This window comes from Argentina silus, assembly GCF_951799395.1.
Source record: "Argentina silus genome assembly, chromosome: 14".
Taxonomy (NCBI): domain Eukaryota; kingdom Metazoa; phylum Chordata; class Actinopteri; order Argentiniformes; family Argentinidae; genus Argentina; species Argentina silus.
This window is the reverse complement of record NC_139668.1, coordinates 2947518-2969048: the sequence shown is the minus strand read 5'-3', so window position 1 is coordinate 2969048 and position 21531 is coordinate 2947518. Positions and strand designations below refer to the sequence as shown.

General features: G+C 43.4%; 1 protein-coding gene across 4 annotated transcripts in view; it reads left to right on the top strand.

The window, feature by feature from the left end:
* Positions 1-21531, top strand: part of LOC310814887 (CLIP-associating protein 1-B-like) — a 39290-nt gene that overhangs the window by 7810 nt on the left and 9949 nt on the right. For 2 of the 4 annotated variants that reach the window (XM_083684440.1, XM_083684438.1), the window contains exons 3-24: positions 698-776; positions 879-982; positions 1111-1202; positions 1316-1391; positions 1898-1995; positions 2478-2548; positions 8068-8202; positions 8694-8770; positions 8906-8998; positions 9145-9290; positions 9780-9915; positions 10871-10941; positions 11033-11092; positions 11610-11687; positions 12022-12189; positions 12783-12829; positions 13021-13191; positions 15282-15389; positions 17814-17969; positions 19430-19527; positions 19907-19930; positions 20315-20559. In XM_083684440.1, the coding sequence (XP_083540566.1) occupies positions 698-776; positions 879-982; positions 1111-1202; positions 1316-1391; positions 1898-1995; positions 2478-2548; positions 8068-8202; positions 8694-8770; positions 8906-8998; positions 9145-9290; positions 9780-9915; positions 10871-10941; positions 11033-11092; positions 11610-11687; positions 12022-12189; positions 12783-12829; positions 13021-13191; positions 15282-15389; positions 17814-17969; positions 19430-19527; positions 19907-19930; positions 20315-20559 (2333 nt within the window). The remainder of the gene's footprint in view (positions 1-697; positions 777-878; positions 983-1110; positions 1203-1315; positions 1392-1897; positions 1996-2477; positions 2549-8067; positions 8203-8693; positions 8771-8905; positions 8999-9144; positions 9291-9779; positions 9916-10870; positions 10942-11032; positions 11093-11609; positions 11688-12021; positions 12190-12782; positions 12830-13020; positions 13192-15281; positions 15390-17813; positions 17970-19429; positions 19528-19906; positions 19931-20314; positions 20560-21531) is intronic. The other 2 variants (XM_083684441.1, XM_083684439.1) reach the window with 1 other exon arrangement.

Sequence of the window (21531 nt, the reverse complement as noted above, 5' to 3'; positions counted from 1 at the left end):
TTTTTATAATACACACATTTCAAAATAATGTTATTTCAGAAGAAGGTACATTTGGATTCCACTGAACAATTAAGTGATAGATGGTGCACAAGGACCAATCAGAAGTGAAAATGCTGCTAAACTGGGCAGATTTTAACAAAGAGTGGATGCCAAATGACCAGCTTTTTTAGGTGAAAGGAGCCAAATGATCCGGCTCACTCAAGCGACTTGAAATGCCCATCATTAGTAGTGAGAGCTCCTCTAGAAGGTCTCACAAGTGTTGAAGAATTTGCAAAAAAATTGCACCATGGCCTGAGTTTGGGACCTCAGGTGATGCTAAGGTGTTAACAGATACTTTCACTATACCTTCATTGATTATCTCATACCACCCTATGACAAGAGATGTTAATAAGGACAGGGCCAGGCAACCTCATATTAAATGTCATTGTACTTTACATGAGGGTTTCTCAAACGTTTAGTATCAGAGCTAGATTCATTGGTTGAACCTTGTGACAATATGTGTGTTAGAGTGTTAGGCCTCACTTCGTTTCCAGATAAAAATATGAAGGGAATAAGACTAAAAGGTCCACACAATCCTTTGCAATTTGTATTTGAAATAAGTGTTTTTATGATCATATACATCAACTTTCTCAAGGAATCTCTGCACAATTCATGTTTGTTGCTAATACTTAGTTTTTCAATTTTTCTTTTCTCCTAGGTGGCTTTGTTGGGGTTGGACATACTGTCAGCTCTAGTAACAAGGCTACAGGATCGGTTCAGAGGACAGATTGGAACTGGTAAGATGCAGCTTATCTCTGGAAATGTGTCCATTAGACAAGCAAAGCTATAGCACATAAGTATGTCATGTAATTCATACATCTGATCTTCCTCCACTGCAGTCTTGCCCAGTTTGATAGATCGGCTTGGTGATGCGAAGGACCAAGTTCGAGACCAAGACCAAGCGCTTTTACTAAAGCTTATGGATCAAGCTGCTAACCCACAGGTGATATCACACAGACTCATATACCTGTTTGTTAGGATCATGATTTGAGCTGTTGAGTAGAGCTGAGATAGGAAAACAATCTGTCTTTGGGGAACATGATTCATGTTTTTATATGAATATCCTTGCAGTATGTATGGGACAGAATGTTGGGAGGATTCAAACACAAGAACAACAGGACAAGAGAAGGTGTCTGCATTTGCCTTATTGCCACATTAAATGTGTAAGTCTATAACAGATAGAAGTCTTTTTTAATACAGTATCTCTTTTTTGTTGTCATACTCATGTTTTAAAGGGTCTTTGGGGGTTTTGAAGATGGTTGTTTTTGCCTTTCAGATATGGAGCTCAAGGCTTAACCCTCAGCAAAATTGTCCCCCACATATGTAATCTTTTGGGAGACCCCACAAGCCAGGTAACATCACTGCACAAACATTGCCTCTAGGACCCTAAAATGTTAGGATTAAACTAGACTTTCAGTGGCCATCTTTGTTGACTACAGCATTATGTCATTTAGAGCCCCCTGGTGGTGGAACAGTGACTACAGCAGAGTGACTGAGCAATGTCAGACCACTATACTTTTTTAATATTAGTTAGTGTTTTTTCATTCTCATTCATTTTCCGGCCCTTTGGGTCTGCTGCTCTTATCCCATAAGTCCTGTCATTACAGGAACCACACTTCCTCTCTGGAACAGGAAGCTGTGTCCATTCGCCTCTCTTCCTGTAGAGACTTAGACCCAGCTGTCTTTAATCATTGCCATTTTATGCACAACTGACGTCCAGTCGATAATAGAAACTGTTAATGTTATTTTAGATCTCATTTAGCGTCCCACAGTTCTAGGCAGGTTATGGGTCTCAGAGAAATGTAGTGCTTTGCAGAATGATGAGTGAAAGGTGTGTGTCCTGTTACATTTCCTGCAGGTGCGTGATGGGGCCATAAACTGCCTTGTTGAGATCTACAGACACGTTGGGGAGAGGGTGCGAATGGATCTTGGTAAAAAAGGATTACCACAATCACGGTATGTTCATTGTTCCAGTAGATGTACTTTATTGAATGTGATGGTCTTTCTTTGCCCAAGTGCTCTTGAGTCATGTATTTATAACCTACTGTCTAATCTCCTGTGTTCTCTATTTCTGATATTGAGTTGTTTTTGTTTTTTTCACCAGATGTTGATAAATTCAATCTTGACCCATTTTACTGATCTCTTGCGGTAGCCTGACTGTCTGTAATGAGATAACTATCAATGTAGTCAGTTTAAATGGGTTAGGCTATGTGTGTCAAAGAGGCAATGCATTTTTATTTATTTCTTCTATAACATGCTTTTGAATGGAATTTCCACAATACCTTGTGCTGGCCAACACTATGCAAGTCGTAGACATAAATTGCCTTGCAAAAATGTTAGCTTAGACACTTTCACTGGTCTTATTTGTCTGCTTCAAAGGTTTGCAATTGATTAGAATTGTATGTTGTTTCATGTGTCATGTCATTTTGTACTTCCAGGTTGAATGTAATTTTCAGTAAATTTGATCAAGTCCAAAGATCAGGGAACATGATCCTGTCCCCTGTCTCAGGTGAGTGTGAGTGCACTACTTTCTTCTTTTCACTGCAGCACTTTCCATCTTTCCTGTGAACATGGAGTCATTGTCTTGGTGGATCTTTTGATATTGACACCTTCAGATGTGGTAGCTGGGCTCAATCCACTGAGAGGTGGACAGAACTACAGACAGAGTTGCTCTGTGCCCTCTATGAGAGATACAGTATGATGTCTAGTTCATGTGTGAGGGAGTGTGACTGTGAATAGTCTTAATTGATCACAGAGGAGTGTGTGTTTGTGGTGGTTCACATTATTCATGCAACCAGAGCCTCTATGTGAAATTAGCCTACTCTTCAGAGTAGGCCAGGAAATGTAGGAAGAAAGTCTTTACCTAAGTAGACATAAACATGCAAACATTTCTGCACATACACATGATGTATGGCCCCACACGTGCACCAACGAGTGTGTCAGCTTGGCACAGAGCGTCTCAAATAGAACCAATTTCTCTCAGACGCATGCGAGCGACGTGGAAGTTATGGAATATAATTGGAAGGGATTAAGAATTGTCACGCTCGCATGCCGTTGGCGGACACACCTGTGCGGCCATCGTAGTTACTGAGTAAGGCTGCTGTCACAAACATTTTTTCAAAGTTGAACGTTTAGGTTTAATGTTCAGAGAACCTTTTCCTCATGCGTGTGCTCAACACCTCTATGTTGGCCTATGTTGTTTCTTGAGTCTCAAATAGAGAGCTGTGTTTGTCCAGAGGATTAACCCTGAGCAGCAGTACTGAGCCTGGGATGACTGATATTGGAGCCGTCTCTCTCTGTTACTACTATATCGTTTTCCCTGGCCTTGGGCTGTTAAGTCTAGAACAGAATGGGCCTAGTCGCCGTGGTCATGTGGCTTGACTTTATCACAAAAGGTACCCGTAGACGGATTAGACCTGCGTAAACCACTTTTATTTGGTAAGTGCCACAAAGTGTGTGCAAAATGGCCAACATATAGTGACATTGTTCTCTTTTGGTCCGTTGGTTCCTGTAGGCCTAAATCATCCTCGGTAGAAAGATGTGATGGATACTCTTTGCTCAGTTTTCAGTGGGATGGGGTGTTTTTACATTTTTCACTTGGCAATAAAAGCACAGCTCTGGCTTCCTGTCACACGAGACACTTCAAAGGGCTCCCAGTCCTGTGCACTGACAGCTCATGACTGTCAACTGACCAGGGGAGTGGAAAGGAGCTCTCTGTCCAGGACTCCACCTCCTGGACAGGGGATATGGGGCTGGGTTAGGGTTAGAGAGAGAGGCTTAGGAAGAGGCATCAAAGAACTCTGCAGTCTCTTAACGTGGAGATCTGTGCAGTCACAAGACGAGACGGGAGGGGACAAGGTAGAGTGCGGAACAACAGAGCGACGGCAGCGTTGTTTTCCCTGTTCTCTCTTGTCTGTGTGGACTGTACAGCTGGGCCATGACGACAGGAAAAGGTATGGATCTCATGTAGGCTCTTTATAGCTGCATGGGGAAAGTGTGGCGCATAGCTAGTACACAGGGATTATTGTTTATGGAGCTGAGGTGAGCGGAAATAGGTCAATCGATAGCTAAATCAAAGAGAGGGCTATTCCTAGTGAGATACTTGTAGGGGAATTCATAACGGATGATTATTTTCTATCCATCTTTTAGGAACATAGGTGAAGGGTTTGATGTGTTACACACAGAGATGTTGTTGATACAAGACTTGTTGATAAAATATGTTTGGAGAAAGATGTTATAACAAGCTATTGTGCGTAACCGGTTTAGGCCTACATTTTAAGATGTTTTTGTGTGCTTAAAATGTTTAGGATTATGCTGGTAAACTGGAATGTTCAGTGCTACAAAACTGACGTAGAAATGGTAATATCTGGCTGCTAAATGTATTCCCACTATAATATACTTGAATAGTCTTAATTTTTTCAGAATAGTGACTGATCACAGTAAGCCACGTTACTTGTAGTAGCGCACATAGCTTAAATATAAAATAAAATACGCTGTCATGTTCAACAATCTAGCTAAAATAGCTGTATTTACAGTATCCTATGGCGCTTTCTATACAAGCTTGCTATGTTTGTCTCGTCATGGTACTCTTTGATTGTATCACTGGTCTTACTTTACCAGCGTATTGAAACATTGAATTTGAAATGAGATGTGATGTATGCACTGTAATGACTGCTGACTATTTGCTCAGATTCCATCGTCAGTTTGAAATCAAGTCAATGAATGCACCCGTGATCTGTCTGGCAAGTGATTTCTGCAGAAACTACTATTGATCTTGTAGGAAACAATAGGATGACAAATATGATGCTAGTTTGTTTGTTAAGCTCATACTCATTGCCCTACATATGGAGAGCTTGCACACATGTTCGAGTGAGAAAGACTGAATGTTGGTTTTGTCCCCTTCTAGGCCATGCCATTAAGGTGCCCACTGTGTTCTGTAAATACACTTCTGCCCATGTGACGCACAATTTCTGAATCAGTACCTTTTAAAGAGGTACTGAATGACAGGAAGAGATGCCCTTTGTCAGAGCAGGCTTGGGTTGCAGCTAGCCTAAGACATTAATAATGGATGTGTAGAGCTCAATACGCCTGTAGAAGTGAGGTGTGTGTGTGTGTGTGTGTGTGTGTGTGTGTGTGTGTGTGTGTGTGTGTGTGTGTGTGTGTGTGTTTATTCATTCCACATTCATCACTTCATACATAGGCTTAGACAGCAAGGGACAAATTACCTCAAAATTGATTGTTTTGGCTGCTCCTTTTTATTTCATTCTCAACTAGAAACGGGCCTCCTTTTGAAATAGCTGGTGCAGAGACACCATATGTGATGCTCATGGTGCCACAAATGAACAGAGCTGTTGAATAGGAGACTGTGTGCTCCCATTATGATGTGCATTGCTGGTGTAGCTCACTCTGCTGCTAGCCTCATGAGAAAGCCCCGTCTGCTGTTGTTCCTTTGGAGTCATGTCTCTGTGGGAGAATGGCTGGGTTGTGTTCAAGGTGTCCGATGGTGGAGAGCTAGCTGTGTTGATTGGTAGGCAGGTCGCTAGAGACGAATGAAGTGTTCTGTTCAGAGGTACAGGAACAGAAGGTTGAATTCCACAAGATCACTTTCAAGTTAAAACCCTAGTTGGACCCCCTGGTGGACATGGTGAATGTAAACCTTTTTTTACATTTGCTCCTCTACACTTTTTGCCTGTATGCTATGCTGAGTGTTGAGTTGGACCCTCCAGTGGATAGACTAGTACATACATAAGCACTTGTTTTTGGTTCTCTTTACCCATGCAAATCATGTAGATGATTTGTTTTTCTGGAAATTTGTATCTGTATGAGAGTGTCATGAGCATTTTCCTTCTGGTTAGTCCTGTTGGATTTCACTGAAATTATTATTTAATGATATCTCAATGATGTGAATTACAGTACCCGTTTCTTGGAATACGGTCTGAAAGGACATTCCATTGAAAATAATTAGATTCAATAACATTATTAGAAGTTGTACAATGTATGCGTCTATCTGGAGACAAATCAAACAAATCTATTAACATTTCCTCATAGACAGCCAGGCATTTCCTAGACTGAGTCTCTGAACCGTATGCTGCAAAGGCTCCTGACTTCAAGTGGTGGAATGCAGCCCTTCTTAGCAATTTTCTAAATTTGAGATGGAGAGATCACCTGTCAGGTTCCGCTCATATGAGGGCTTGTTGTGGGGTTGTTGCCCAGTGAGAAACCTGTGACTTGGCAGTGCAATGGTCCTTCTGGGGTATTAATGATGACTCATTTCACTCAGGAGGTTTTATGACATTAACAAAAGCACAAGCTGTGTTTTGCACTGCATTTGAGGGAAATGAAAGTGCCAGGAGGATTGTTCTAAAACACGTGATAATGCTAGCGCTTATACTCACATTGCTTCGTTCACCAAACACTACTGACTCCGATTTAAGAGCCAGGACTGCCATCTAGTGGATGAAAATATGTCCTACCTCTGACGCTTTACTGCATAATAGATTGGAAACTCTCCTACTTCACATGGTCATGACTGCATAAGGGATTTTCTCTTACTTGATGCTCTCAGTACTGTTGACCTAAAACCTTTGCCTAATATTGCTTACCCAAACAGAGGTGTATAATCTTGCTAGAGGAGGCTTTGTATTCAGACTAGTTACACTGCTCTTGCACGAACAGCTCTATTTACAATGCAAACATTGCACAGCACTACACTCTGTGTAGCAGCCTTATAGGCAAAATTGCATGCTGATGATCCTTTTGCCAGTTCATTACCCTCCATTCTGTTCTGCTGATCAATGACATGAATAAATAAATCTTTGTAGGGCAATGGCTTTCCTCCAGAGAATATCAACCTGCTAATGGAGTATATCCCCATCCCTCTCTAACCCTAACACTCATTCACCAGTGGTGACTCTAGAGTAGCTATCCTCTGTCTGACTCCTCCCAGACTGGGTCTGGTGGTGCTGGAGTGTGTGTCTGTGGCTCCTCCCCTGCCCTCCCCTCCTGTCTGCTCTGTGTGTTTGGGGGTGGAGCTTGCCGCCAGCTCTCTCTGTGATCTGCTGGAGGTCTCACTCCGCTCGGCAGGGGCACCGACCATCGCAGCAAGCGTCTGTGTGTGTGTATGTGTGTGTGTCAGAAGTTTATGTGAACGTGCAGCGGGCAGCCAGAACCCGGGACTGCGTATACTTCTCCGTCAGGGAGGGGCCAGTGTAGCTGGGAACCTATGGAGACAATGTAAGGAGAGAGAGGTCTCTCTGGACTGTGTCAGCATGCTGAGGAAACTCGTCTGTAGAAGGATCTGCGCCTGTAAGATGCTCTCTTTCTTGACACAATGGGGGGGGGGGGGGGGGGGGTGAAATGTCAACCTCTGAAGAGTGGCATGACAGAATATTTAAACACCGGAGGCTCAGACAGAGAATGTGAATCTGACATGTAAAGGAGGAATACACTGGGGCCATTTTATCTGCTTTGCTGGTACACTTGTGAGCTATCCTCATGAGCTTTTTTGGATGTTACAGGTTACAATGTTCAGAGCTACAAGCTTATGACCTCCCTTACCGTAGTAGACAGTCACCTTGTTCTGATATTGAGGATGTATTGTTTGCTTGTTTGATATCACATGGAGAGAGAAATGCTGGGAGATGACACATGACACAATGTGTGTTGGCGGGCCGCCCTGGGGTGTGTGGACTGTGTGAATAATTCATGGGCATCGATCGCTGGCCTGGCAGATTCCTGTGCTCCGGGGGCTCACGTGTTCACCTCGATGGGATTCACTTACATGGGGCCTGCCTCCTGCCTCCCCCAGAAGAATAAGGACATGGCCACCGGAATCACACAATGCCCTTCAGAATGAACTCTCAGGGCCCCCTCCACAGCTAGTCTCATTAAGATGCAGAAAGGTCATTCAGCTGCTCCAATGTACTGTCGTAGGAGGTCTGGCCACGTGGTGATGAGGATAATGCATTGTTTGTGAATCAAGGGCTTGTTGTGCAGTTAATGACTGGGTTTCTCTCTCTTCCCTCCCAGATAAGAACTTTGAGGATGATGACTCTGTGGACGGGGGTGGGTCCTCCTCCTCTAAGGCAGCCTCCTTGGGCAGGAAGGTGGTGAGCGCGGGCTCCTTCCGCCGGCCTAGCTCAGCCTCCAGCACCAAGTCCACAGGTGAGACGACCCGTCAGTTCATACCGGCATATTTTCCCAGCATGCACTTCTTTAGAACCTCATGTTGACATTTATTATCATTGTGATGGTACTTGCAGTACATGAGCTCAAAAGGTAAACAAGTTCTTTCCTATGCCACAACATGACCCTCCCTCACATCTTCAACAACCGTTTGTGAGTTTGTTGACTCCTTTTAGGCATACTAAATGAAATGCTGTGCTTTAGGATTTGTATGGGACATATTTCACCGGCGCCTATATCATGTATTACCTTGGACTGGGGCAGATTGCCACGACTATGTTATCTACGAGAACTGTATTGATAACAGAACACAGAGAAACATGGGATGATGAGAAGGTAGTGTGACATGCTGAAATTCAGCCGTACATGACTCCTGATACCTAAGTTAACAGATCAGATATCAGATACCAATCATGTTTTCATATGAGAACAGCTTGCCGGAAAAATGTGTTCCCCTTTGCTCTACTTAGGGAGAGAAGGCACGAGCGCAGGGGCTTTGGATGAGGAAGACTTCATCCGTGCCTTTGAGGATGTGCCCACTATGCAGGTAAGACAACCTCATAACACGCAATCTCCTAGGGCAGTACTATGTGATGGTACAAGAACAGACACTATTTTAGTGTCTATTCTCATTTGTTATGAATGGGCCTCATCGGAATGATTTGTCTTTCCTCCCACACAGATCTACTCCAACAGGGAGATGGAGGACTCGATGACGAAGGTCCGAGAGGTGCTGTCAGATGACAAGCGAGACTGGGAACACAGAGTAACAGCTGTAAGATCACCAGACACCGCTCTGCTCACCGCCCACGTCGTCCCATTCCTCACACTGACGTTTCATCAAAGCACATCAATCCGCTGATTGAAATGCATTATTGATTGGTTGGTTGATCAATGTCTCCTTTGACCTCTCATCTCTAGTTGAAGAAGATGCGTTCTCTGCTCCTGGCTGGAGCGGTGGAGTTTGACGGCTTCTCCCAGCAGCTGAAGCTCATGGAGGCGGCATTCAAACTGTCAGCCAAAGACCTGCGCTCACAGGTGGTACGAGAGGCCTGCATCACCCTGGGGTAAGGAAGCTGTCTGCTTCAAACTGGCCAGTGATCAAGTCAAACAAACGACTGTACACAAGCTATTTTGTCACAGGTAGTCTTGTATGGACTAACTGCAGTAGACATGATAAGTCTTAGGACAGTATTTTAAATATACATTTAATTTTATAGATGCATTGTTGTTACTTTTGGCTTTTTGTGACAGCTCCATTATGTCTGATGGAGTCCTGTGGTATTATTGGTTGTTAATGAGTGTCTGTGGTATTATTGGTTGTTAATGAGTGTCTGTAGTATTATTGGTTGTTGATGAGACTCACTCACTAAATGAGTTAACAACCAATAATACCACAGGATTATCTGTGGTATTGTTGGTTGTTAACTCATTTAGTGCCAAGGGTTGGTAGGTATTGTTGCTAAGTAAACACCACATAAAAAGGTGGTGGGTGTTTCAGAATGCTTTGGCAGTTGGTGAGTTAATGAGTGTCTGTGTCCTCTCTCCTCCTCCAGACACCTGTCGGTCCTCCTGGGCAGCAGGTTCGACCATGCTGCTGAGTCCATCATGCCAACACTTGTGAACCTGGTCTCTAACAGTGCCAAAGTCATGGCCACCTCGGGCATTGCTGTCATCCGCATCATCATCAGAGTGAGTGTCAGTCAGACCCAAGTGGACTATCCTCTAGTTGGACACATACACCTCTTTCTAGAGGCCTGCAAATGGCATTATATAGCATTCTGAGGTGCCATTTTTGGGTCCGATACCGATTTATGGGGGGCAACATTTACCCATAACCGATATATCTATGTAATATATTTTTTACAGTGTTACGTTTTAGCAGTTTTCATAGGTAAACAGGCAACAAACAAGGCAAAAAGGTTCTCTTAATGCTGATAAGGCAGAAATCTGTATCTCCATAGTGACCTGAAATTATCTCCATTGATAAATAGAGCAACATTTATTTATTTTATGTGCACAGTTACTTGCCAAATGAGAATTTCACTTGTTCAATGAACTGCATATTGATATTAGTGATTTGCTGTTCAGTCTAACCCTCCCCCTCCCCAAGGCGAACTTGATCAAAGTGGATTAGTAGATTCTGCTCTCTTCACGAGTTAGCTAGAATGTCTGACTCTGAAATTTATGGATACCATATTATGCAAGCCATATTAACTAGTCAAATTACCAACTGTGCTAATTGACTGCAGTCCAAAGAGATAATGTGACTTTGCTAAATTCAGCTACTTCATTAGGCACTCCAGTAACAGCAAATGATAAACAAGTTTATTCATTCATAAAAATCCATCGGTCTATGATTTGCTCTGGAAAAACTCAATTAAACAGATTTTCTATAATTTTCGGAAATTAATGCTGACATGCATCGGTGCATTATCGGAGGAAGATGTGACGATGCAGATATTTCTGCAAAAGGCCAATGTTGGCCGATAATATCGGTGCTCCGATATATCTGTCGGGCTCTATCCGTTAGTTATCTCCAAGATACCTTGTGTGTTCTTCATGTTTATTCAGTTCAGAACAGTCAGTCAATTCTCTGCAGGTATTGTGAGATATTTAGGTCTTATCTGTTCTCCCTCTCTCTCAGCATACACACTACCCCCGTCTCATTCCCATCGTGACCAGCAACTGCCAGTCTAAGTCGGTGGTGGTGAGAAGGTAAGGAGGAGGCCGTGGCACGCAACTATCCCACTGAATCAATTCCATTTGTTTCACTATCTATTCAGTGATACATATCTTCTATTTGTAGGCGCAGTTATGAGTTTTTGGACCTCTTACTGCAGGAATGGCAGACAAGCTCTCTGGAGAGGTACAGTACGACGGCTGCTACCAGTTTTGCTGTTTAGCTATGGAACATCGTAATAAAAGTTTCTATGCAAATTACAACCAATGACAACAGATTTGGCAAGTGTTTTATGTGGTATTTACCTAGCAACAATACTTTAATTGGCTACAAAATGAAGCATCATAATGTATGCATTTTTGTCACTAAAGAAGTTAAACACAATGACTTATTGACGTAATTGCAGCATGCTATTGTAAACCTTCTCTCTAACTCCAGTCCCGTGTCTGATGAGCCTGTACAGGTAATACGAAGCTTGTCAGTGGCTGGTGTCAGCAGTGGCCATGGCAATGCCATCCTCTCTAACAGCACATTGTGTTCCCACTTCCCCTGGCTTCCCTTCCCAGAGTGGCTCTGGGCTGAAATCCTATCTGGCCTGAGGTGTCAGGGGGCTTCTCATCGATTGAGCTTTAACGCTGTGGTGGTTTGTGGGGTATCATGATGCCTTGGTTCACAGAGTGAAGCTGTTCTTCTCTGATCCCAGGCATGTCGCTGTCCTGACGGAGACCATTAAGAAAGGGGTCCACGATGCCGACTCAGAGGCCAGATCCATGGCCAGGAAGTAAGTTGTGCCGGGCGCTTAGTGGCGTAACACACTAATACCATGCAAGGTCCCCGGTTCGATTCTGACCCTCGACATACCTTGCATGTCATCCCCTCCTCTCTCTCACCCGTCCTTCCTGTCAATCTCTACTGTGTCTATCCCAATAAAGCAGAAATGCCCTAAAAACATGTTAAAATAAATAAATAAAGTAACTCATGCTCTGTTTCTATTAAAGAGTATACTTTCTTTCTCAAGTCCCCCAACCAGAGACTTTGTTCCGTGGATGTCAGTCAGAGTGTGACCTGTGATGTGGTCTGACTGTGTCTCCGCCCCTCTCCTCTTCTTCCCGTAGGTGTTATTGGAGTTTCCATGGCCACTTCAGCAGGGAGGCGGAGCAACTGTTCCAGACGCTGGAGTCGTCCTATCAAAAGGCCCTGCAGTCCCACTTGAAGACCTCTGACAGTGCAATGTCCCTCCCTGCCTCAGACCGCTCCTCCTCCAGCTCCCAGGAAAGCCTCAAGTGAGAACCTCCTCCCTCTCATCCCTCCCCTCTCTCCCCTCTCCCCCCTCTCCTTCTTCCCCTGTGATGTCAGGAGTACACTAGTATTGGAGGGGTATTGATCCTAGACTCATTTATCACAGGTTAATCAACTATCCAACAAAGTAACATGATTTCACAGTAACAATTATTCATGTGAGGCAAGGGACCTTAGACTTTACTGGTAAATGACAAGTGTTTTGTTAAACACCACAGCAACATTTGTCTTGGTTTGCATCTGCTGTTATTCTACTCAGAGACAATCTCCTGTAGTCTAACTTCACCTATATATATATATATGTAAGGGATAGATTAAATAATTTAAGTTCTATCCTATAGCATAGCTTGCATAATTTCTAGTAAATGTTTTTCCCCTGCCCCAACCCTCCCCTAATTGGAGGACATGCAAAGAAAATTATAATAATAATAATAATAATAGAAAATAATAATAAAAAATATAATACATATACATATGCACACACACACATATATATATATATGTATTATATTTTTTTATTATTATTTTGTATTATTATTATAATTTTTTGTTTGATGACTGCGTCCTGTCTCCACAGCCGGCCACTGTCTGCTAAGAGCTCTGTGGGAAGCAACGTGACCAGGAGTAAGGACACATCTCACTGCCTCTGGCCACACATTCTAGTTCAAATGTTCTGCCTGTAGTCTATGGTTAAAACAACCTACCTATGTTTACAGCACTAATGTCCATAAGCTGTATGAATTCCATAAATGTGTGTTTAGGACTTTTTGAGTTGTTATTAAAGTCACGTCCCTCTCCTCTTTGTCTCTGTCCAGCTAAAGCGGCTCCCTCTAGAGTGTCCTCTAAGCCGGGGTCCCTCCAGCGCTCCCGCAGTGACGTCGACCTCAACGCCGCCGCTGCCGCCAAGACCAGGATGAGCGCCGTGCCCTCTGCCGCCCCCTTCAGCTCAGCCTCTGCCCTGCCCCCCGGCTCCTACGCCTCCCTAGGTGAGACACACACACCCCTCTATCCCCTGTGGCTGAGCCTATCACACCAACCGACCAATACTGGATTTATGGGTCCGATATCGATTTATGGGGGGCAACATTCACTGATAACTGATATATCTGCCCATATATATATAGATATCTTTTTTTACAGGGTTCCTTTTTAGCACAGTTTTCATAAGTAAACAAAGGGAAAAAGATGCTCTCAATGCTGATAAGGCAGAAATCTGTATCTCAATAGTGACCTAAAATGATCTTGATTGATAAAGAGCAACATTTATTTATTTTATGTGCACAGTTACTTGCCAAATGAGAATTTCACATGTTCAATGTGTAGTGATTTGCTGTTCAATCTAACTTGTTGAGAGAGTAGCCACATATGTTGTTACACTCAGTATATTTCATTTACAAAAACATACAGAAATGCAACGTGAAAAGCACTAGGTAAGACACACACTCCTCTAGCCCCTGTGGCTGAGCCTATCAGACCAAACATGGACATTTAACTTTGTTGCCTTCTCCTTAGTAATACTCCAAAACATGATTGATAAGGCTTAGAGTCTGATCTCATGTGATGTGTTGTGCAAGATAGTTATTGTCAGGAGATCCCATGTCCTGATGTCCTGTATTGAAAAAATGAATAACTAATAAGCTCAACCACTGAGGCCATTTCATTTCATTGATTAGTTTATTGGATTTTTAGACTTACCGCTGTCATTTAAGTTTTATCTATATATTTTTTTATATTTCAGGAAACTTTGTAACAAAATGATTCAATCATGACTACACACAAGATAACGTCCTGAGATAAGACATAGCTGACGCGTATCGAGAGCATTCCTCAATTACACACTAATGCATTTGGCCATTTCTGTACTTTTGATTTAATTTGCACGGGAGATTGATCACATGAATGGTGACCATCTGTGGTCGAGCCACCTCCCTCGGCCTCTCCTGTTGGGACACTCATGTTGACCTCTCCCTGTTGTGTCTCTCCTAACCTGGCCCTCCTGTGGTTGTTTTTGCCCTTAGACGGCACACCTGGTAAAGCAGAGGGTAAGCTGTGTGTTTGTCATTGATGTGTGGAGGACGTGTTTCCGGACCTCTCTATGTCTCTATGGTGTGTGTACCCACCATGCACTGTATGGTGGCCATCTGTGGAACTGCATGGACTGTCTGCATGGTGTTACTGTACCCTCTTGTCTTCTCGACTGGGGTTACCCTCACATACATCATACCTTTGTCATAGCTTGGACAGTGGAGTTTTCCTCAGGATTATTTGCCTTTATCATTGGAACTTTAGTTAGATATAGTTTCTTCAATATAGTCGCTATATAGGCCCATCATTCAAATGTTGATTATCCCTTAGATCGGGACAAAATAGTGACCTAATTTCTACCCTCTTTCAGTATAGTACTTGATTTGATAAACAGACTGTCTACGGAACTGGGACTGTATTGTTCCACTTGCATTGTTGTCAGGATCCTGACTGGCTTTGGTAGCCAGAGAGCAGAGACATTGATCGTGTCCACAAATAGGCTGACAGACTCACAGGACACTCAGACTCAGAGAATGCGCAGGCCTTCAGCGCGCTGACTAGTGACTAGGCAACCCCGTTGTAATGTTGTCTCAGGTTGACATTTTAAGCCATTGCTGTTATTCCATGAACTCATTTTGTTCTGCACTGCCCTTTTCCCTGAATGAATCGTTGTGCCACATGAAAACAGAATAGGATTATGTATTATTATGTATTGATTGTTTATCTACATTTTTACATATTCTACAGCCTGGTGATGTTGACATGGTCATGGTCTAATATGTCATGGTCTAATATGCTCAACCCAGCCCAATAGAGATACAGTGTGGGTGCATGATGTGTCTGTTGAAATGACTGGACGCAACCTGCGTGGTTGTGCGTTATGTGGTCTGTATGTGATGATTGCTAATATCAACAATGTGGCCATGTAGTTGAGTGGATGGTGTGTCAAACCAACCAAAGTCAAACCAATTTTCTCTTTCTGTCTCTCTCTCTCTCCTTTTGCCTCCTTCCTGCCTTCTTTCTCTCTGTCTCTTCCCCCCCTCCCCTCCAGGACGTGTGCGCACCAGGAGACAGAGCTCCGGGAGTTCTATGGGGGCGAGCCCCTCAGTCACAGACAGCAGGGGACGAAGTCGAGCCAAAGTGGTGTCCCAGTCTCAGCGTGAGTACCCAAATGTGACAATATCTCTATAGAACTGGTCTTCTACCTTAAAGCAAAGAGTAAGATGTAGCAAGATAGATAGATAGATAGATAGGTAGGTACTTTATTGATCCCTGAGGGGAAATTAAGGCGTTACATCAGCTCACATCACAAACAACAACAAAATATAGTGGCAATAGAATAAAAGAGTAAAGTAAAATAGACATCTGAACATTATATACAGTAAGAACAGCCCAGTATGATTTAACATCCTCCAGCCTGACTCTGATCGAGCCAGCCGGAGGAGGAGTTGTACAGTGGCAGGCAGAAAAGATCTCCTATAGCGTTCCTTAGTGCAACGTGGTTGTAATAGTCTGTTGCTAAAGGAGCTTCTCTGTTCTGCCACAGTGTCATGTAGGGGATGGGAGGGATTGTCCATGATGGCCAGGAGTTTGGTCCTCATCCTCTTATTGGCCACCTCCTCCACAGTGTCCAGGGTGACACCGAGGACAGAAACAGCTTTCCTAATAAGCTTGTTCAACCTCTTGGTGTCATCTTCCTTGATGCTGCCTCCACAGAATACCACCGCTATGCGCTACCAGCGACATGCTTAGTGTAGTTAAGCATAATTTTACTCTTTGCTTCAAGGTAGGAGCAAACCTTAGCAAACATAGCAAACTACCTAGCTAAGCATTTAGCAACCTCTTAGCTACTCATGTAGAATAAAAAATAGGGCTAGCTAGTTAGGTGTCAAATATACAAGTCAGCTAACATTTATTTTATTGAAATGTTAAGTTGAATAAGCTAAATGAAAGAAAGAAAACAGGGATGGACAGTTATGCTGCCCCTAGGGCAAAAATGTAAAATGCTAAGCTAAGCAGAGCTAGCTGGCTAGCAGATAGCTAGCTCTGACTCAACATTAGTAAGAGATGGCTATGTCTCACATATACCAGTAAGTCAGCTCTCCCTGACTTCATCAAATTATTTAGTTGAATGAGCAATATAAACAAACACATTGGAATGGACTATTATGCTGCCCCTGCAGCAGCAACAAAACATGCTAAACTGAACTAGCTGGCTAAGCAGATAGCTCCCTCTTACTAATGTTTGATCATAACATAGAGCTAGCTAGCTAGGTCTTACATATACCAGTAAATGAGAAAATGGTAAAAGTAAGCAAAAGTAATTGGTAAGAGTAAGCTTCATAAACTAGAAATTGGAATGCATTCTTCAAATGCTACTCCAGGGGCAGAATTGTTAGTTTCGGGCAAGAACAGCATAGGATCAAATTTAGACAATTCCATGGTTGCCCCTATGGCAGTAAATACTATTTTTTATCACCGTTTGTGATTAAAATCTGTCCTTAGGCTACCAAGTGATCTTAACCCAAACTAACATTACTGCCCCTGGGGAAGCCTTTAAACAGTGAATTCCAATGGCTTCCCTGAAGGCAGTAACTTACTTATTACCTTTTGCGCTTGAAGTCTGCCCCAATCTTGACCCAAACAAAATTGTCTGCCCCAGCCTAAACACTTTGTTCAAATGTATAAGTTTATAAGCTTATTCAACAAAATGTTTTGATAAAGTAAGTGGGAGCTGACTTATAGAGCTTGACTGGTATATTTGAGACATTGCTAGCTAGCTAGCTCTATTCTATGACATTAGTCAGAGATGGCTATCTGCTAGCCAGCTAGCTCTTTTTAGCTTAGCATCTTGTTCATATAGCTTATTCAACTTAACATTTTAATAAAGCAAATGTTAGCTGACTTACTTGTATATTTGACACCTAGCTAACTAGCTAGTTTATATTTCTTAATTCAACATGAGTATTGCTAAGAGGTTGCTGAATGCTTGACTAGCTAGCTGCTATAATTAGCTTAGCATGTCACTGCTAACATGCTACATTTTACTTTGTTTTATGTCAGGAGAGCAGTTGTATCTTAGAGATATTGTCACATGTGTCTGACTACTGTAACACAATAGTAGTTTAAAAATACAACTTGTAACTAACTTTTTTGCAAGTCAAACCTTGTTTGTTCATGTTTTCAAAAGTTCTTAAACTCCGCCCACTGACTTTTTAGAAACCAATCAGATTGTTTCTGCCATTAGAACAAAGTTGACTACGCTTTGTCAACCTGCTCATAACATCAGCAGAACTGTGTCTGTAGACTGATCCCTCTTAGAAAATGACTATATTATGGCCTGGGGTGGTCCAGTGGTCTAGCGCCATGGTCTACAGTGCACACATATACCCATGTCGGCATGGGTTCGAATCCGGCCCATGCCCTGCTGACATACTCTCTGCTCATTTCTTCCTGTCTTTCTCTGCTGTCTCTGTCCAATAAAAAAAATAGAAAGAAATACGAGAGTGGGACTGCCCCACTCCCAAAAAAAAATGCAGAACTGCAAAACAACTATATGGTCATTGTTGAATGTGTGTTGCAGCTGGCAGTCGCTCTGGCTCCCCTGGCAGGCTCCTGGGCCACACGTACGGCAGGATCCACAGAGCCACGGGCTCAGCCACACCAGCAGACAAGAGGCCCAAGGTCCCACGTAGCCAGGGCTGCAGCCGCGAGACCAGCCCCAGCAGATCAGGCATGGGTAAGGACCCTACACACGCACACGCACACACTCACACCCACTCAAGCACACACACGCACAGAGGGCTGCCGCATGGACTTCTCTCCAGCCTCTATTCTTGTTTCCCTCTCTGTGAATCTCCTCTCACTGAGTGTGCTCTTGTCTGTCGCTCTCTGTCCTGGCCTTACTAACTCCCTCTCCACTGGGCTTTGAGTGTTTGTGGCTGTGTGTGGTCTCTAAAGCTCTTCCTCCTCCTGCTGCTGCTTTCGCCCACCAACATGCTAGCCCGGAGCCGTATCCCTCGGCCCAGCATGAGTCAGGGCTGCAGCCGCGACACCAGTCGCGAGAGCAGTCGAGACACAAGCCCCGCTCGGGGCTTCTCTCCTCTGGGTGAGTACCATACGAGCCCCACCCCCAGTACCCTTCTGTCCACCATACCCCTCCATACCTGGCCCCCCCCGACCATCACCTCCCCCCACCTAGGCCATGCGGACCTGTCTTCTCTTCTGCATGCCTTTACCTGTGTCTTCCAAACTGTCTATTCTGTTCTATTCTCACTAACTGTGTCAGATGCACTTACTACATGGATCAATTGAACACCATGCCTAATGATGTTTAAACTTGTCCGCTGTGAAAAGGTCAGCCTTGGGCTTCTTGTCAGAATGCCTCCGCAGATGGGGCAGTCCTGTTAAAAGGTTAAGATGCTAGTGTTTTCCAAAGGTCTGTACAGTGTAGGTCTACTTGTCTCTAAACTCTGGGATGTCCACTCCCATGTCCCCTCTAGCCTCCCGACGTCACTCGCGCTCCACCAGTGCACTCTCGTCAACAGAGCCAGTGGGCCAGTCAGGTGACCTGCATGTCTACCTTAGACCAGGCTAGCATGTCCATCGTGCAGTAACGGCCTCTCGCCTTTATGGGGCGATGCAGAGCACCACTCTCCATTCTTCACAATGACAGATGAATTACATGAATGAGATACATAAATTGGCATGATGAATGTGATCAAGACGCAGATCTCAAAGCCTTGTTAGTTGTGAATTGTGAAGATCCATTTTACATCCATATTTTGTCCACGAATGGTGTTTTTAGTTTTTAGTTTTCTTTTCAATGGCCTTTCAGTTTGTGTTGTAAAATTGATTTGCTGTATCAGCCTTGCTACTTTAATTGTCTGTGGTAATGGTATAATTGTTGTCTTGAAGAAAATTGTTTTGTCATTAGGAATAGGCTATGCTGATTTAAACCCGTTTTTTTTGTTCTGTAACTCATTACATTATGTATTTACTCTCTAAGGATTTGCTTCTCTCTTGTTTTTCCATGGCACTATGTACTGTATGTGTGACTGTCCTTCTCTCTACTGTGTGTGACTGTCCTTCTCTCTACTGTGTGTGACTGTCCTTCTCTCTACTGTCCTACTCTCTACTGTGTGTGACTGTCCTTCTCTCTACTGTGTGTGACTGTCCATGTCTCTGTGTCTCTTCTAGAGCGCCTGGCCCACCAGGCCCGGATCTCTGCCTCCGTTAACGCAATGAGAATCCTCAATACCGGCACCGAGGTAGAGGCCGCTGTAGCTGACGCCCTGGTGAGACACTCATCATTCACACAATAATCCAGATTTCACTTCAGTCAATCCAAAATGTTAGTTTCAGCAGAAAGTATTTAGTGTGTTAGAATTTGTGTCATACACAATTTATGCCATGTTTATGTAGGGACCCATGTTAGTCTCGGGAGCCAGAATCTCATGTTGTCAGCAAGTCTCCACCACCCTAAAGTCTTTGCGTGGGCCCTCGTGATGGCGCTCCAGTTCCGCTCTGCGGAAGAACATATCTCTGGATAAACCATGTCTTCTTCAGAACCCGAACCATCTTCATTACAATGGCTCCACATGGAACTGTCACTCTATTATACATTTGATATGTAATTGTCTTTACTTTTCCCTCCTTGGTTGTCGTAAACCTCAGCTTTTAGGAGACTCCAGGAACAAGGTATATGTTAACCTTGTGTGTGACAGGGGTTTCAACATCCTCTTTTCAAGTCATTGCATGCAGACCAAGGGTGCAAAATAATAGCATTGATTCAACTTTGTTAACACAGTCACTTAATCCTGCTGCTTAATGAACCAATGATCCAATTTGATACCTCATCTCATTGAGTATAGAATGATTTTTACCAACCACATAACACAAAACAGAATCCTCCACTTGACGTTAGATCAACTGAAAACCCTTGCATGGCTCTTTTGTCACAAATTAGCTCATGTAGTTGCATGGTAGTTTGGTTAAAAAAAACAGTATTGTCCATATTTTTCCATATATCATCATTTTGTATACTTCTCTCCTCTCATGTGACCTGTGACCTTTGCCCCTCAGCGAAGGCCAGTTAGACGAAGGTTCGAGTCCCCGGGGATCTACTCAGACGACGATGCCAACAGTGATGCGTCCAGCGCCTGCTCAGATCGATCCTATAGCTCGCGGAACGGCGGCATGCCGCACTACCTCCGTCAGACAGAAGACGTAGCGGAGGTACTGAACCACTGTGCCAGCTCCAACTGGTCTGAGAGGAAGGAGGGGCTGCTGGGATTGCAGAACCTGCTAAAGAGTCAGAGAATCCTCAGGTAGGAGGCACAAAAGCCCCAGTCCGTACGACTCAATCTGTTCTAGAAACCTCTCTAAAACCAAAAATGTTACGTGCAGTAGGTCACTGTTTAAAATATGCATGTTGTCATCGCAGCGATGGGCTTCCTCAATGCCGCTGCTGCGGCAAATAGTAGTAGCGGCAAATAATAGTAGTGGGTGAAGTGCTGCCAAAAGCCACCACAAGGTGGAAGCAGGTGGAAAGAGCTGTAAACGATGTTTGAAAAGATCTGTCCTTCTGTGGTAGAAATTATTGACAGTGCTGACATTTGTGTTCCCTCCTTTTAACAAAATAATCACTCAAATTTAAATGGGAGAGATAATAGTTTGTGACTGCTGAGCTTTGCCTAATCGGCTTGCTAGATACATTACCACCTCGCAGGGATTACGGAATATCTCCTATATTTGGCCAAACAGAGTTTATTAGATAGCAGATCAACTCATGAATTACAGGGTGATGAAGAGTAGAAATTGTTTAAGTTATGTTAAAGGGGACCAACTTATGTTTAGTCTTTGGCAGTTAAAAAAAAATGTGTCCGCTAAATGTTTTAATTTAAAGTCTAAATTTACTGGTGATGGGCATAATTGCTGTCAACTGTAGCAAACAAAAATGACAAACTCATGCATACTTTGATTTCTTTAATTGCGTATCAGTGAACATTAAGCAACACATTTGACTTGTCCCTTCTCTTGCACACTCCCTTCTCCCCACATCTGATAATGGAACATCGATACTCCACGTTTCACACTTAATCATCAACATTTCTAAATGCAACTATAGAATTAAAGTTTATGAGTGCTAATAGCCTACATACAAGTTGTATAAAGAATCACTGGACACACTGTGACCTGGTTCGTGCTGAATTATAATTTTTTTATTCAACACTGTTCTTAATCACATTCCTGGTGGGCTGCCTTCAGGCTCAATAACTACCGGCAGAACCTTCCTTAAG